The 16,373-nt window shown below is 42.0% G+C and overlaps 1 protein-coding gene and 1 long non-coding RNA gene across 5 annotated transcripts in view; one reads left to right on the plus strand and one right to left on the minus strand.

Annotated features, from left to right (window-relative positions):
- Nucleotides 1-16,373, minus strand: part of TRAK1 (trafficking kinesin protein 1) — a 290,199-nt gene that overhangs the window by 91,227 nt on the left and 182,599 nt on the right. For all 4 annotated transcript variants that reach the window (XM_081969801.1, XM_081969800.1, XM_081969799.1 and 1 more), the window contains 2 exons: nt 7,342-7,442; nt 5,489-5,597 (listed from right to left, as the gene is read on the minus strand). In XM_081969801.1, the coding sequence (XP_081825927.1) occupies nt 5,489-5,597; nt 7,342-7,442 (210 nt within the window). The remainder of the gene's footprint in view (nt 1-5,488; nt 5,598-7,341; nt 7,443-16,373) is intronic.
- LOC309400976 lies at nt 4,188-7,376 on the plus strand. The gene is made up of 3 exons (XR_014176739.1): nt 4,188-4,452; nt 5,425-5,600; nt 7,336-7,376. It is a non-coding gene; the product is annotated as an uncharacterized lncRNA (long non-coding RNA).

Below are 16,373 nucleotides of genomic sequence, written 5' to 3' on the forward strand. Positions count from 1 at the left end.
CATTCTCACAGTTGTTCAGAAGGTTCCTATTCCAATTAACACACTTTGGAGGAGGAGCCTTCCAAATAATCACGAGAATAGTGTTTACTTGCAAAATGGCACAGGGCAACCTAAGTCAGAAGATCATGCCTCACAGTATGTAGGATGTGCCTATCAGCAGCTGCAGAAAAACCACAAAATAAGTGGGATAATTTGTGTAAAGTTGCAAGAGGAGCATCTTTATCTGGCCAAGGCTTCCCGGTTATGGTGGTATTGATAGTGAGCCTAGACCTGCTAGGCCATGGTAGGCTTCTGGGAACCAGTGGGCCCTATAGCTTGCACTTAATTTCCCAGGGCCTCCCCGAGGCACCCCCAAATTTGTTACATTGGATTGTGTCTGATCACAATCAGAAGTGCCAAGATTGCAGATGTTGAGCAAAGCGGTCAGTGACATTTCACTTAACTACTGCTTTGCTCAATAACCAAGATTTTGGTCCCAATTGTGTCAAGGATTATTTGCACTGTGAAAAAAGGTACCGGTAAATCTCAAAGCAGAGTAAATTTATGTTCTAAGTATTGTAACTATTTTCTATCATTTATTATCTACAATTAAATGACAATATGGAGAGTTTAAGGGATCTCTTCCTTTAACTGCCACCATCAAACCTTTTCCTAACTTGAAAATTATTGTGTGTGTGTGCTTGAGCATGTGCTCTCACGCATGTGTACATGCATGTGTGCAATCAGCCTGATTCAATTCACTGAAGAATGAAAGCCTTTCCAATAAATGCTATCAGTTGTAATCTACCATATCAATGCAGTATACGCTAATAGACTTGATTTTTTCAAATATTCCAGACTACAGTTTAGAAAGAGTTACTGGTCCAAAGCCTCTATGCCTAAGGGGAGACTAGAGACACAGATTTCATTGCTCTTAGTTCAGCACTTTATACACAACTATCCAGTGGCGGTGAGGTTTATGGCTGGTGAGGCTGGTGACATCATTAGGAAGGCGGGGGTTGGAAGGCGGGTGACATCATTGAAGGCTGCCTCAGCCTCCAGCACACGTGATCCCATTCCCCGCCTTCCTGAGTGTGCTCCGCCGGCTCGCACTCCACAGTCCTAGAAAGCGACTGGGGAACGACGAGAACCTTCCTGCCTCTGCTGGACTTTGCGCAAGTCCAGCAGAGGCAGGAAGGTTCTCGTCGTTCCCCAGTCGCTTTCGTGGCTTCGTCATCTGGGAGTGCCGACAACATCTCTGCCTCCGCAGCTCGCGGGTGCGGACGGACGGAGGTAGCCAGAGTGGCGCCGAAGCAGTCCGGCGGGCGAGCGACCGAAGACCTCCATCTCTTGCTCGCTCACTCTTTCGTCTGCCCGGACCGCCTTGGCGTCGCTCTGGCTACATCCGTCCAGCCGCGCCAGGGAGCTGCGGAGGCAGAAATGTTGTCGGCTTTCGTGGCTTCGTCATCTGGGAGCACCGATAACATTTCTGCCTCCGCAGCTCCCGGGCGCAGCTGGGCGGATGTATATAATATTATAATATTATATATAGAGAGTATATAATATTATATACTATTATTATTTCATGAAGAGAGGTGAGGCTCTGCCTCCCTTGCCTCCCCTGACCGCACGTCCCTGCAACTATCTGTCTTGTCTGTCTGTCTGTCCGTCCGTCTGTCCATCCATCATTGATTCTTACTTATCTACACCTAATCCATATTGATATATTTGTATCTGTATCTATATTTATATTTATATCAGGTGGTATATAAATAAACGGTGATGTAATTTCAGTGGTGAGTTTCTGCCAGTCTGCACCAGTTCGGGCAAACCGGTTGGTGACCGGACCTGGAAGTAACTTGTGGGAACTGGCACTGGTCCTGTCACTCGATCGCCCATGCCATCCCATCGCAGCTCGCTCGCTCCCCCACCAGTCCGCAGTAAACTAGGCTAGCCCAGCCCGCCGCTCAATGATTGGCTGGAGTCCAGCCAATCAGTGAGCGAGTTGGAGGCAACCCGTTTAAAAGCGTGGTGCTAACGGCCAACATTCCTCTTTTGAAAAGAGTATTTTGTTCCCAAGCAGCTCTTGCATCGTTCTTGCTGACCAGGTCCTCCATTTCAAAACTCACTTCGCCTTCCAGGAGCTTGCTGCTTCCCTCAGGGGTGGCGGCGGGAGGCTAGCTTTTGCGAGGGAAGGCCTTCAGGACTTCCCTAGCAAAAGCCATGGGCGTGACAGGAGGCTAGCTTTCGCGAGGGAAGGCCTTCAGGACTTCCTTAGCAAAAGCAGCGGGCTGGCGGGGGCGGCTGGAGGGTAGCTTTCGCGAGGGAAGGCCTTCAGGACTTCCCTAGCAAAACCCGCAGGCTGGCGCGGACGGTGGGGGCGTGTGTGTAGCTTTCGCGAGGGAAGGCCTTCATGCCATCCCTAGCGAAAGCCACAGGCTGGTGTACGCCACGCAGCCGAAAGCCCCCCACCCCCCTCTCCAGCCTCGCCTGGCTGGCTAAACCTGCCAGGCGACCTGCTTAGTGACAACCCTGGCCTTGATCCTCCACTCAAGTGTCTTACCTGTCCTGCTGCCTCTCTGCCTGCCTGCTCCCTGTTGCATCCATCCATTGCATCGGAGTGCTGCTGATTCTGCCTGCTGGTAAGTGACCCGTTTTTTTTCTTTTATTTTTTTAATGTATTTTATTTATTGTGCATAGAATATTTAAAATAATTTTACTTAAAAGTATTGAGTATAGAATATTTTTAAATGGTTTACTTCAATTTATTGTGTGTATTCTTTTTTTAAAATTGTCTTAAGACTATTTAAACAAAGATTATATCCAAAATATATTAAAATAAATGTAATACTTTAAAATGTATTGTGCATAGAATTGTTTTAAATCATTTTATTGTAATTTATTGTGTATGGAATATTTTTAATGGTTTCATTTTAAATTATTGTGTGTGGAATAGTTTGAAATGGTTACAGTATAAATTATTGCTGTACCCTTAAAATGGTTACAGTATAAATTATTGCTGGTGGAATAATGGTTACACTATACTATTGCTGGTACAATACCTTAAAATGGTTACAGTATAAATTATTGCTGGTGGAATACTTAACAATGGTTTTTAAGGATTTTTTTCATTTATAGAATATCTTTTTAAAAAAATTATTTTTAGGGCATTTTTATTTTTTAATTGTTTATAAAATATATTTACTACAAGAAATGTTATTCCTTTTGCAAATGTTTTCTTTGTGATGCAATATGTTGCTTTTAAGTGTTCAGACCAGGTTTATGTGTCTCAAAGTGGCTGCTTTTCTATGGGCAGGCCAGGTTGGTGCAAGGCAGCTTTGCCAGATTTTGTGTGTTTCACCCTCATTGTTTAGGTCATTCTGAGGTGGTTGCTAGTTCTGTGAGCTTCCTGGCACTGTCCTTTATAATTTCCCACAATGTTTTGATGGTTTTTATTCCAGTGGCTTTGTCTTTCCTATCCTTAGGGTTAGGGGTAAAAAAACTGGTTTCATTTGCAAGTCTTTTTTTTTCGTGGGGGGAATTCTTATTTTTTGGTGTTTTCCTGGCACTGTCATAGTTTGTGTGGGTGTGGATGAGTAATGTCCCGCATACTTTTGGAATTCTAATTTCTGTTTCTTTTAGTTAGCAATTGCTAAAACAAATCCCACATGAAAAAGAATTGAAAGCCTTCTTGATTTTAATTGTCAATTTAGTTATTCCTGCACATTGTAATATTTATTCATTTTCATATCTCTGTTTTTTCCACTGTTGTGCAAACACAATTCCAGCAGCTGCTAACATGTGTAAAATTAAATATATATTGTACTCCCTTTCAAATAGCCAACAAAATATTTCTGGGTTTAATTCCATATCTTGCTTTACTATTGCTTCTAACCACTAACTTCTGAATAGCTACTTGGACCGACCTAAGTAGTGAACCTAATTCACATATTCTTGTTTTTTTGGAACTGAGAACTAAATTTCAGAAAAAGGAAATAAGATGGTGTGCAGAAGATCGTCAAGCCAGTGAGATCCTTCCTCTGTAAGTAGCTGTCTTTATTGCTGGGTGTGCTCTCTGCTGGGTTCATCCTTGAGATAGTAAAGTCTTGCTTTCTGTGTCTCTCCTTTGTGCAGGTTATTGGAGCAAGGTGGTGAGGTGGTGGTGCAGAAGACAGTACTTTTCCTTTTCTATTATTTTTTGTGCTTGTTTCATCCTAATGCAGTGCATGCAATTAAAGTCTTGCTTTCTGTGTCTCTCCTTTGTGCAGGTTATTGGAGCAAGGTGGTGAGGTGGTGGTGCAGACCAGCAAGGCAGTAATCTTCCCTCTGTAAGTAGCGGTCTTTATTGTTTTGTGTGCTGGTTTCAATGCAGTGCATGCAGTGAAAGAGTTCATTTCTGTGTCTTTTCTTTGTGCAGCCCATTCATTGGAATCAGTTATACTGAAGACTGGCAAGAACAGTCATCTTCCTTCTGTAAGTAGCTCTTTTATTGTTTTTGTACTTATTTTAATCTTATTGTAGTTCATCCATTGGGGCAAAGAATTCAGTGACATAGTCTTGGCCACTCCCACCCAGTCACATGGCTGGCAAGCCACTCCCACCGGTCACAAGGCTGGCAAGCCACTCCCACCCGGTCACATGGCCGGCAAGCCACTCCCACTTGATCACATGGCCAGCAATCCACTCCCACAAAGCAGGCCACACCCACAGAGTAGGTTCCAAAAAAATTTGAAACCCACTACTGTGTAATTTGGTAGAATGTAGATAATATAGAACAACACAGTTGTTATCTCTTTTATATTTGAACAGATAATCAAATTAACTTTTATTAAAAGGTTCTTCTAAGATTACAGCTTAGATAAATATTTAGAGCAGGTGTGGCCTTTAGGATGCATGTGACTTTAGGCAGTTAGTAATGTGGCCCAAAAAGATCATAAACTTTTAACATATTTTGGTATTTTATATGTAGTTCAAGTCAATTCCTTTTTATTCAGTGCAGTCCAGGCAAGTCACGCTTATTCTAGCTCTTACAACAAGAAGATTCTTGGCAAAATATATTCCCTGTCTTCCCTGACAATAAATATCTATTTTTAATATCTAGATAGTGAGAAAATTTCTTTTTCAGATGTATCCTTCTACTCATACTTTCCAGATCTCTTTCTCTTCAGTATTTTTTCCTCCAGAATTTCAGGTGTGAGTATATGTACTCTTTTACCTAGCACATATTTAGTCCATTCTAAACCTGGAAAAAAACCCATCATTCTATTATAAATAATACACATCACTCTGTAGTCTGTTATTCAACAACACTTTGATCGCCCTCATTATAACTGTTGCATCTGGAAATAGAAATAGAAAACAATGTGTACATAAGGGTGGTTGACATGTATTATCAAAGCATCGATTATGGGCTACAAGAATTATGATTTATGTCTTTTTGTCAAGCTTCTAATTTATACAGAGAAAATGGAAGAAAAATTTATGATTGCTAAAAAGCAATAAAGCTTACCTCTGATCTAAGGACAACATTCTCTTCTTCGAGATCCTTCAGCTTCTTTTGAAGGGAATCAAAATGAAAATAATTCTGGACAGATGAAGATGACTCATTCCTCTTCAATCTAGTAAAATATATATTTCAAACCATTTATGGATAGTCCCTTTTATTATTTATTATTATTTATTTTATTGAACTTATTAGTCGCCCCCTCTCCCCACAGGGACTCGGGGCGACGTACAGAGCAATAATCAAGATAGCACCATATATCGTGCAGAGGAGGTAAAAATAAGTCCATAAATAAGCATACTTACAAAATTTAAAACCCCAAAAATATTAAACTCTAAAAACTTTAAAAAACAAAATTTCCCATTATAAAATGACCTGGGGTGGCAAGATTGTAACGTTATGCCAGGCCGGCTTGACGAAACAGGTAGGTCTTCAGCTTCATACGGAAGGAGCGAAGGTCGGTTGTTGTCCGGATGTCTGGGGGGAGGTCATTCCAAAGGGTAGGGCCCACCACAGAGAAGGCCCTACTCCTGGGCACCGCCCTCTGGCACTCTCTAGAGGACGGCACCCGGAGTAGCCCCTCTCTGTGTGAGCGAATGGGTCGCAGGGATGTATGGGGCAGGACGCGATCCCGCAGGTAACTGGGCCCTGTGCCATGGAGCGCTTTGAAGATGGTAACCAGTACCTTGAAGCGCACCCGGTAGGCCACAGGAAACCAGTGCAGCTCGCGCAGGATAGGTGTTATATGGGAGAATCTCGATCTCCCCATAATAACCCGCGCGGCTGCATTCTGGACCAACTGCAGTCTCCGGGCGCACCTCAAGGGGAGCCCCATGTAGAGAGCGTTACAGTAGTCCAGGCGGGACGTCACCAGCGCGTGAGTGACTGTGCGCAAGGCCTCCCGGTCCAAAAGGGGCCGCAACTGGCGCACCAGGCGAACCTGGTGGAACGCCCCCCTTGCCACGGCCGCCACGTGATCTTCTAAGGTCAGCCGATCGTCAAGGAGGACGCCCAAGTTGCGCGCCCCTTCCACCGGGGCTAATTGCTCATCCCCGATGGTCAGTGATGGAGTATGCTGATTGAATCGGGAAGCCGGGAACCACAGCCACTCTGTCTTGGAGGGGTTGAGCCTGAGCCTGTTGTCATCCATCCAGACCCGTACGGCTTCCAGACACCGGGCCATCACTTCGACAGCCTCGTTGGGGTGGTTTGGGGTGGAAATGTACAACTGAGTGTCATCAGCGTACAGATGGTAACTCACCCCAAAACCACGGATGATCTCGCCCAGCGGCTTCATATATATGTTGAACAGGAGAGGCGAGAGGATCGACCCCTGAGGGACCCCACAAATGAGGGGCCTTGCGGTCGACCTCTGCTCCCCCGTCAACACACATTGCGTCCGGCCATTTTATCTATAATCCCAGTAGAGAGTTGCACAATAGCCTTTTAACATTAATGCTGCTTAAAATATAAAAATTTCGTAGAATTTTGGAAGATTAGCTCAGTTTAGAATCATTTCCTTTTTTCCACACACTTTTAACGTGGAAATTTAAATTATAAAATAGAAAAAAAATCAATTTCTGTTCACTACATGAAATTATAAGAAAGAACTGTCATAAAATCTTTAAAAATAATCTTCATATTGTAAGGCATATATAAAGTAATTAAGGAGACAGTACAAATATATATAAGAACAAATATTTCACACTGTTTTGGGTAAAGAATCTTCTGAAGCATCCCATACTAAATATAAAGTTGTTTCAAACATTTTTAAAGTATTTGAGCTTTCCTTGAAATTTCACACTTGAAACAGTTTTACACAGCTTAAGTAATATTTCGGTTTTCCACTGTAGACTTACGGAGTTGAACAGAGGGAATCTGGCTCGCTTTCTTCAGCAGCACTGGTATAAAACTGAAGAAGTTCATCTTTCATGGACAGCTCATGACGCAGTTGAGAAACCTGAACAAATTAAAGTGGAAAATACTTATCATATAAGTTATTGCATTTTAAGTAGAAACAGAAAATTGTTCCACACCAGAAAAAAAGTTTAGATCACAAATTCCAAGACCATATTTGGAGTGCTGCCACAACTTTTCATTCAAAGGCAGTCAATTCATCATTGTGGTAATTAAGATTATAATGGAGTCTTCCCCTCACTAGCCCAATTTTACAAGTTTTGGTAGTTGTCATTCAGCAAATTTAGCAGCAATAAAGCAAACCTATCATTTGCTATGTATACAGTTTTGCTGAGTTGTAAAGTTCCAATTTTCAACCATTGTAAAATGTGGGACATTCAAATAGTCACAAATGCAGCTAATGTTGCCAAGCACCTGAAATGCTGTCATGGACTGCTGGGGGGTGGGGGTGGGGAAAGAGATTTTGAATCCAGGCCATGTCCCTTTTCTCAAGTAGATCATAACTTCAAATAGTTGCTCATTATATATTAAAAAGACAATACAATCAAATAAAATGTTTGAAGATGGTGAGGGGAGAATACTGATGGTGGAAATAACAATGAACTTGAGAAAGATACTATTAGTGGCAATATACGCCTCATATGACAAACAAGAAGAATTCTTTGGGAAACTACACAAAAAGATAACAGAATATGATTATGAAGATATATGTATATTAGGAGACTCTAATGGAATTGTAAATAATGGAATAGACTATAAATTTACAAAGATGAACAAGAAGTCAAGAAAAATCCTACCTAAAACATTTTTCACGATGGTGGAAGAATTAAATTTGCAAGATATTTGGTGAATAAGACACCCAAAAGAAAGACAATACACATTCTACTCAAACAGACATCTGTCATGGTCAAGAATTGATATGATGTGGATATCAACACACCTAATATACAAAACAAGTAAGAAAGACATAGATATAAGCATATGAGCAGATCATAATCCAATAACAATGACTTGGAAGGGAAAGAAGAAAAAGGGGAGATAAACTTTAAATTGAAGAATATTGGGAAAAAAGTGTCCAGCAATATATGGAAAAAGAATTGACATATTTTTTCCAGGAAAATAGAAAGGAAGACACATCGTTATAGAATGTATGGGACACTTGTAAAGCATATGTCAGAGGCCTTGCAATGACATACTTAGGGAAAAATAATAGACATAACTATTATAGACATACAAAAGAATAACTATTATAAGATGAGAAAACAAATAGAAATAGATTTGGAAAGATGGAAAAACCTACAATTATCATTGATGGGAAGAATAGCAGTAGTGAAGATGAATGTATTACCAAGATTGCTATATTTATTCCAAACAATACCGATAAAGCTAGAGAAAAAATTATTTGAAAGTATGAATAAAATAGTGGGGAAATATATATATAGCAGAGGAAAAAAGCAAGAATTAATATAAAAATGTTGCAAGATGCAAGGATTCGAGGTGGATTTGAATTACCAAACTGGGAATTGTACTATCAAGCAGCGGGACTAGCTTGGATGAAAGAATGGATTTTATTGAGAAATACAAGATTATTGACACTGGAGGGTCATGATTTGCAATTCGCTTGGCATGCTTTTTTGTGGTATGATAAAAGTAGAGCACATGGCTATTTTCAAATACATTATGTAAGAAATGGATTATTAACAATATGGGAAAGAGTGAAAGGGAAACATTATTTATAAATACCAGTGTGGCTTTCAACAATGGAAACACTGACACATCCAAATTTTAGTAGTATGAAAAATATTATTAGATATAAAGATATACTAAAAAAAACAAAAATTGGAAAAACGAGGGATTGATATAGGATGGTTTTCACAATTGCAAATACAAGATATGACAAGATAAAAGGGAATATGGTTTTAATTTAGGAAGTTCGGAGTTGGATAAGATACTTATGGGAATGGAAGAAAGAATAATCAAAGAATTATATAGCTATCTATTAAGAATTATGCTAGAAGAAGAAGTGGTTAAAGATACAATGTTAACTTGGGCAAAGAATTTTGGCCATATCATGGAACTCGAAAAACGGCAAAAACTATGGGAAAGGCATTATAAATTAACCATGTCAACAGGCTATAAAGAAAACTTATACAAAACGTTTTACAGATGGGACATGTCACCAGGAAAACTAGCAAAGATGTTTAAAGACAAGTCAGTGAAATGTTGGAAATGTCAACAAGTATATGTGGTGGACATGTGTAAAAGCAAGGAAATATTGGACTAAAATAAGAGTATGGATAAAGGAAATGTTACAACAAGAAGTAAAATTTAGACCAGAGATATTTTTACTAGGTATTATTCTAGAGAAATTCAAGAAAGAGGATACTTATTTGATTATACAGGTAACTACAGCAGCGAGAATTGTATTTGTCCAAAATTGGAAATCAAATAAGCTACCAACAGACAAAGAGATTAAACAAAGATATTCGATTGTGCAGACATAAATAGGTTGACAATGAAAATAAAGGATAAAGAGGAATCGGAGTACTTCAAGACATGGGGAAGATTTTATGATTGGCTAGGGAAAGCAAGCTAGAAAAGAAAGTAGGGAGAAGATAAAGCACCTAGATGACACACTATTAAATGGAAAGGGGGAGGCAAAGGGGAAAACAGAAAAGAAAATATTAAATATCTAAGTATATATAATAAGAGCGAGATATAAAGCGGGGGAAACATAACTAGGGTAGTCTAGTGAAAGTAAGGGAATAAGAAATGATACTAAATTATATTTGGGTTGGCGGAAATACCATCCCAGGGAAACATAAACTAAGTTTTGAAATATATACCAACAATAATAGAAAAAGAAAGGGAGAGAGGAGGAGAGAATGAAAGGAAGACTGGGAAAAGAAGAAAGAGGTAAGGAGAGGAGGATAGAAGGGAGAGAAAGAGAAGGAGAGAGGATAGGAAGGGGAAGAGGAAGAGCAGGAGTAGGAGAAAGGTAAGGGAGGAAGCAAGTAGAAGGAGAGGAGGAAGGAAGAAAGTAGAGAAGGGAGGGAGGGAGAAAAGAAAGGGAAAACGAGGTTTTACAAAAGGAGGAAGGGATGGTAAATAAAGAAACCCAAACTGTACATTATAACTTACTAAATGAAATAATAAATGTATAAGAATGATAAATGTAAAGAGGAATAACAATTATGCGAATGTATACTTAAAATGGTATGTAAGAGAATAAAAAAATAAAAAAATCAAAAAAAATAGTTGCTCAGTTGGTTATAAGTCAAGGACTACCTGTATAGCTGTAGCTATTTATATTATGTACACCAATGAATTTTTAAAAAAACAATTTATTATTACAGTCTTAGACCAGCTACCAGAACAAATAAAAGCACTCAGTATATATACACTGAAAACCTCTAGTATAAAATAATAAATAACAACTAAAACCTATAATAAAATCCAGTGTCAATTATACATGGTCTGACTATAACAATCCCTAAATTGTGTGGCCTATTGTAGGTTCAACGCTAAAAGGGAAGTGACTAAGTAGTGCAAAGGGTTTGCCACAATTATTATATAACATTGTTATGGTGAGAAGACACGTGTTTGTGGTGAATCCCCAGTGCTGCTGCATGGAATCTGGCCACCTACACTGTAGTTATGGACTGTTCATCCTTAGACAGCCACTGGAGATAGGTAGTGTTGGAACTGCCAGGATATCTAGCAGTTATTGGCAGAATATGTTCTTTTTCTGCCAAGGAACCTCTAAGGAGCATGTGACCCAGAGTCTCCACTTCTCCTGAGCCACAAGGACAGAGTCTTTCCGTGAATTGTATCCTTTTATTCTTGCCATATAGGACAGTCGATGGAAGCGCATGACACCATGTGAGTGCAAATGCTTTCCGATGGTTTGCTGACTCCAACTGATAGCTGGCAGGAGCATCAACACATCTAACAGCATCTGGAGCCAGAAACAGTGGAGCTTTCTCTAAGTCTGCCCACCTCTTGATGTCCCCCACTCTTTGTCGCAAGGTTTGTCTTGCTAGATCCATGATGGCGAACCTATGGCATCTGTGCCACAGGTGGCACGCGGAGCCATTTCCTAGGGCACGTGAGCCATTGCCCTGTCAGCTCCACTGCGCCTGCCCGCGCTGGCCAGCTGATTTTTGGCCTTCATTTTTGGCCATTTCCCCCCCCTTTCCTCCGGAGGGTGAAAAACAACCCAACACGCAAACCGGAAGTTCGGGAACGGACTTCCGATTTGCACATTGGGTCATTTTTCTCCAGTGGCTTCAGGACGGGGTCTAGTACTAGAAAGGACAATTAATATAAATCCAACAAAAGGAAAGAGGTGTAAAAGACTTCCTCCCTCTCTCTGTCTCTCCCCCCTCCTCTTCCCCCCCATCAATACAGGGCTCGGTGCTCCGTCTTCACAGCCCCCAGTTGCGGGTGCCTGCAAAGCCAGGCAGGAAAGGAGAACTCTCCAAGAGTGAGCAAATAAAAAGAAATGGCGAAACATCTGCAGCTGCTGTGGCTGCAAAACAGGACGTCCTCGTCTCTTTGCTCCCTGGCACGCTTGGCCGAGGTTCCCCAATCCCCCCCTCTCTCTCTCTCTCTGCGCCCCCACCCCAAATGGCTCAGCGTGAACTGGGAGGAACCTCGCAGAGGAAAAGGAGGAGGAAGGAAAGGGAGCGGGGAGAAACGGAGGAGAAAGAGAGGGAGAGGGAGAAAGAGAAACAGAGAAAAAGAGAAGATACTGAGCCCTGACGGTCTTGCTTTTAGGAAAAGGGTTTGGGAGCTTGGACTTGGTGGTTCAATAGATCCAAGGGTTAAATAAAATGGCAGAGAGAGTTGGGGAGAATGAGAAGCAGATTTCAAGAAAACGTTTCATCCCACAGCAGGGCTGTGGTTCGTGGAAAACAGGAAGCATCCGGCTTTCCGCTGTGTGATCTGCTACTTTTCCTCCTCTATGTTTTCCTGGCTTTGGGGAGGGGTCCTTAGCTTGTCATATGTCCCCCACCCTCAATCGCCCGCCCAACAAGGAGAAGTTCCGAAAGTGCCAGCAAAGGGGGCGAGGAGATGAAAGGAAGATCCTAAGTTAGAAGATTCCAAATGAAGTTAGAAAGGCTGGGTCCCAACCGAGCTGGCTTAACTGGGATAGGGTGAATAGGGGGTAGAGCTTCACCAAGGACCCTCCTCTCCTTTCCCCTCCTGAGATCGCCCCCTTTCCCCCCAAAAGCAGAGGGCGTCAGTATTTAGAAGGAGCGTCTCCCAACTTTCCCCCTTTGTGTGTCACTCTTTCTCTCTTTCTCCCCCCATTTCTCTCCCCACTTTCCTTCTTCCTCCTTTTCCTCTGCATGGTTCCCCCCCAGTTTTTCACGCTAAGCCATTGGGGGAGGACAGAGGGAGAGAGAGAGATGGATTGAGGGGAGCAAAGAGAGGGGGGCGTCCCATTTTGAGAAGCCTCCCTTCTCAAAAGATCACTGAGAGAAGGAAAGGAAGGATTCCCCACCTCACTCAGCGCTGTTTTCGATGGGAGGCTTCCCCCACTCTCAGAACTGTTTTAAGATGCGAGGTCAAAAGGGGGGAATGTTGCAGGCATCCACAGGGCGAGCGCTGGGGGGTTTCTCATGCCCATGTGCAGGGGGCACATGGGAGGAGCATTGCATTATGGGTGTGGGCACGCGAGTGCATGCGACAGCGTGCACGCACACGATTTCGGCACCCGAGGAAAAAAAGGTTCGCCATCGCTGTGCTAGATCATATCTGAGGAGAAGCCTAGTTTGGCAAGGTTGGATTCGACAGCGTGCACGCACACGATTTTGGCACCCGAGGAAAAAAAGGTTCGCCATCGCTGTGCTAGATCATATCTGAGGAGAAGCCTAGTTTGGCAAGGTTGGATTCGACAGCGTGCACGCACACGATTTTGGCACCCGAGGAAAAAAAGGTTCGCCATCGCTGTGCTAGATCATATCTGAGGAGAAGCCTAGTTTGGCAAGGTTGGACTCGACAGCCTTGATCCATGAAGAAGAGAATTTGTCTTGGAGGATTAAGGAGCAAGACCTTGCAAAAAGAAGTTAAGCTTTAGCCAGAGATTTAAGGATGCTATAGAGATTCTTGCTTTGACTTTTGTCAATCCTGTCTCCAGGCGCAGAAGTGCATTTGAGACACAACGTGGAATCTGGAGAATTGATCTAATGGATTTGGATTGAACTATTTCTAATGATGTAAACCATGAAGCTAATGGCCGGAGCAAGGTACCTTAAAGGAGTTGTGCTAGCGACTTGGCCAGAAAAAGCTTAATTTCAGCAGGGATATAATATCCTCCCTTTGGTGGAAAAATTTAAGAATGATGCTCGCTGATCTTTGGCCCAAAGCAGCTTCATATTCTCCATGTGCTTTTCTTGAACCATTGGACTGAATGATCACTCCCAAGTATTTGAAGGTGGTTACATGGTCTATTTTGTCGCCATTTAGATACCATGAATAAAGTTTTGGCCTTTTTGCAAAGGCAATGATCTTTGTTTTCTTATAATTTATGTCCAGTTTATTGTAATTACAGTACTGGAGAAGGGCTCGTAAGGCTCTTTTAAGGCCTACTGGTATCCTGGAGAGGATCACAGTGTCATCTGCATAAGGTGATCTTTCGGTCACCTAATTTTTTGGGTCTCTGTGTGTGTAATTTGGTTTGTTTAGCCATTTTACCATGTTGCTTATGTAAAAATTGAAAAGCATGAAGGGGCAGAATGCACCCGTTTAACCCTCTTTTGAGTTTTAACTGACTTTAAGAGGGACCCTTGCATATTACACCTCACCTTGTGGGATGCTTTAGTATTTAGGGCACATAATAGATAATTTCCAGCTTCTTCCCTAGCTTAATCCTGGTAACTGCATCAAAGGCTGCCTTGAGATCTATAAAACTGGCATATAATGATACAGGTCTATTTCCTATGTATTTTTCAATCAGATGATGAAGAACTAAGCACTGATCGGTGGTGCCTCTCCCCTCTCTAAACCCGGCTTGCTCTTCAGCGATCAAATTATCAAGATCTGGCCACTCCTTTAGTTTATCTTGGAGGTGTTTGGTGTAGAGTTGCTGATTATGCTTAGCAGACTTATTGGCAGTGTCACTGCGTTAAATTGTTTGCTAGCTTGAACTGAATAATTACTGAAAGAGTTACTGCGCAGGTCATAAGGTCTTATCTGACAATGATGTACTGCGCCTGCTCTTCACACATTCCAGAGACTTCTCTTTCCTTTTGATCTTTGTCCGTCTACCAGGAAACTGGGAGACAGAATTGCTTCTGCTAAAATGTAACAATTAGATAGATTTGTTTTATTTTCTATTTCTTATTTTTGTATTAAAGCTTGTTTTTCATTAGAATATGTTTTCCGGAATTTTTATTTCTTTTTTTTGCACCTTAAAGATAATGCTGTTTGGAAACACCGCGATATAAGACCTCATTTAGTTCAGGGTGAAAATCTTCCCCTGACAATTAATGGCAGCAGAGATGGTTATAATTTACGGCTGTTTCCTTCAAAGCTATCTTTAAGAGATAACCGGCCAGGCTAACTAGCCATGCCAAGGAAGAAAAAGAAAAAACATGGAACGCATTCGGAAGGATCCATTTCTTCTGACACAGAAATGCAAGACTTCTCATGCTGGCTTCCAACTTCCCAAACTCCAGAAACTGGACTGGACGAAGACCCTGCTGTGGGGGAAGGAGCTACAGGAGGTGAAATCTACGGACTGAGGTCAGTAAATCTCCCTTCTCATTATGAAAGCCCCCAAATACCTCCAAGAGATTATAACATATTGGGGGCAAAGCCAAGACGTTCCACGTTACCAGAGCAACTTCACTCCCAAACTCTTGGAGATTATGAAACAATTGATGTCTGGCCAAAGCCCTCATGGCAACTGCCGGCAGAGGAAAAACACCCCACGCAGAAAGTGAATCTTATGAATCCTTCTCAGGCACTGAGTAATATATGAAAAGCTATCGTGAACAGATAGAATTTTTTGAAAAACAAGCACGAGAAGCTAGAGAATATTATGAAAGATTGGAAAGAAGTAGGAGGGGTTTCCCCACTCCCAAAATGTCTGAGGATGCCATCTTGTCTTCTCCTAAACAACCTAAGACACACCCCCTAGAGGAAATTGCCTTAGGCGAATCAGAACAGAGAGATATGTACACGTCACCGAGGTCACGTGATCTCCTTTGTTCTACTTCTTCTGCCACCAAAGGCCTGATGCAGCCAAGAAGTGAAGCTGCACTGCCATCTGCTGGCGGAGAAAATTTATTAGAGCAAAAGTTAAAAGAATTGCACCGAAACTGGACAGATTTATCTATAAGTCTTCCAGATGCCCAAGCTTTGCCTCCAAAGGTTAAGTCTTCAGCGCCCCCTGGTGGTGTGGATCCTCCCTAGATGGAACAAGGCAAAGCCAAAGCCAAATGCAAGCAAGCCAATTTAATGTTGCCACACAAAGGCCAATGGTGCAATTACAGCACCCCCTGGTTCAACAACCAGCTTTTCAACCTGCACAGCAAGTTGTTCAAATGCATATCCCTCAGCAGGCATTTTCTGTCACTCTTTGACTGGTGAGTCAAAATTAAAGGAGTCAGGAGAGAATTATAAAGCCTGGGTCAGTGAAATTGCACTCTTGCTTCGCAGAGAAGGCACACACTGTATGGTTTTTAATCCTCCTGCCCAGCCATGGACTCCTGCAATGAGAGTCCTAGAGGCCAGAGCATGCACTACTTTGCTCATGTCCATGGAAACTGAACTGCAGGGTACCTTTCCACCTGATGCAACAGCCCAACAAATTTGGGCTATTTTGGAAGATTGCTACAGGCCCATTTCAATTGAATCTTCATCTTTGCTCATGTCTGAGTTCCATGGTTCGAGGTTGAAACCTGGTGAACGAATTGGTGGACATTTGACCAAACTGAAAAGAATGAGAAGTGAATTAAGAGAA

The sequence above is a fragment of the Natrix helvetica genome (genome assembly GCF_964273705.1).
Source record: "Natrix helvetica genome assembly, chromosome: Z".
Classification (NCBI taxonomy): Eukaryota; Metazoa; Chordata; class Lepidosauria; order Squamata; family Natricidae; genus Natrix; species Natrix helvetica.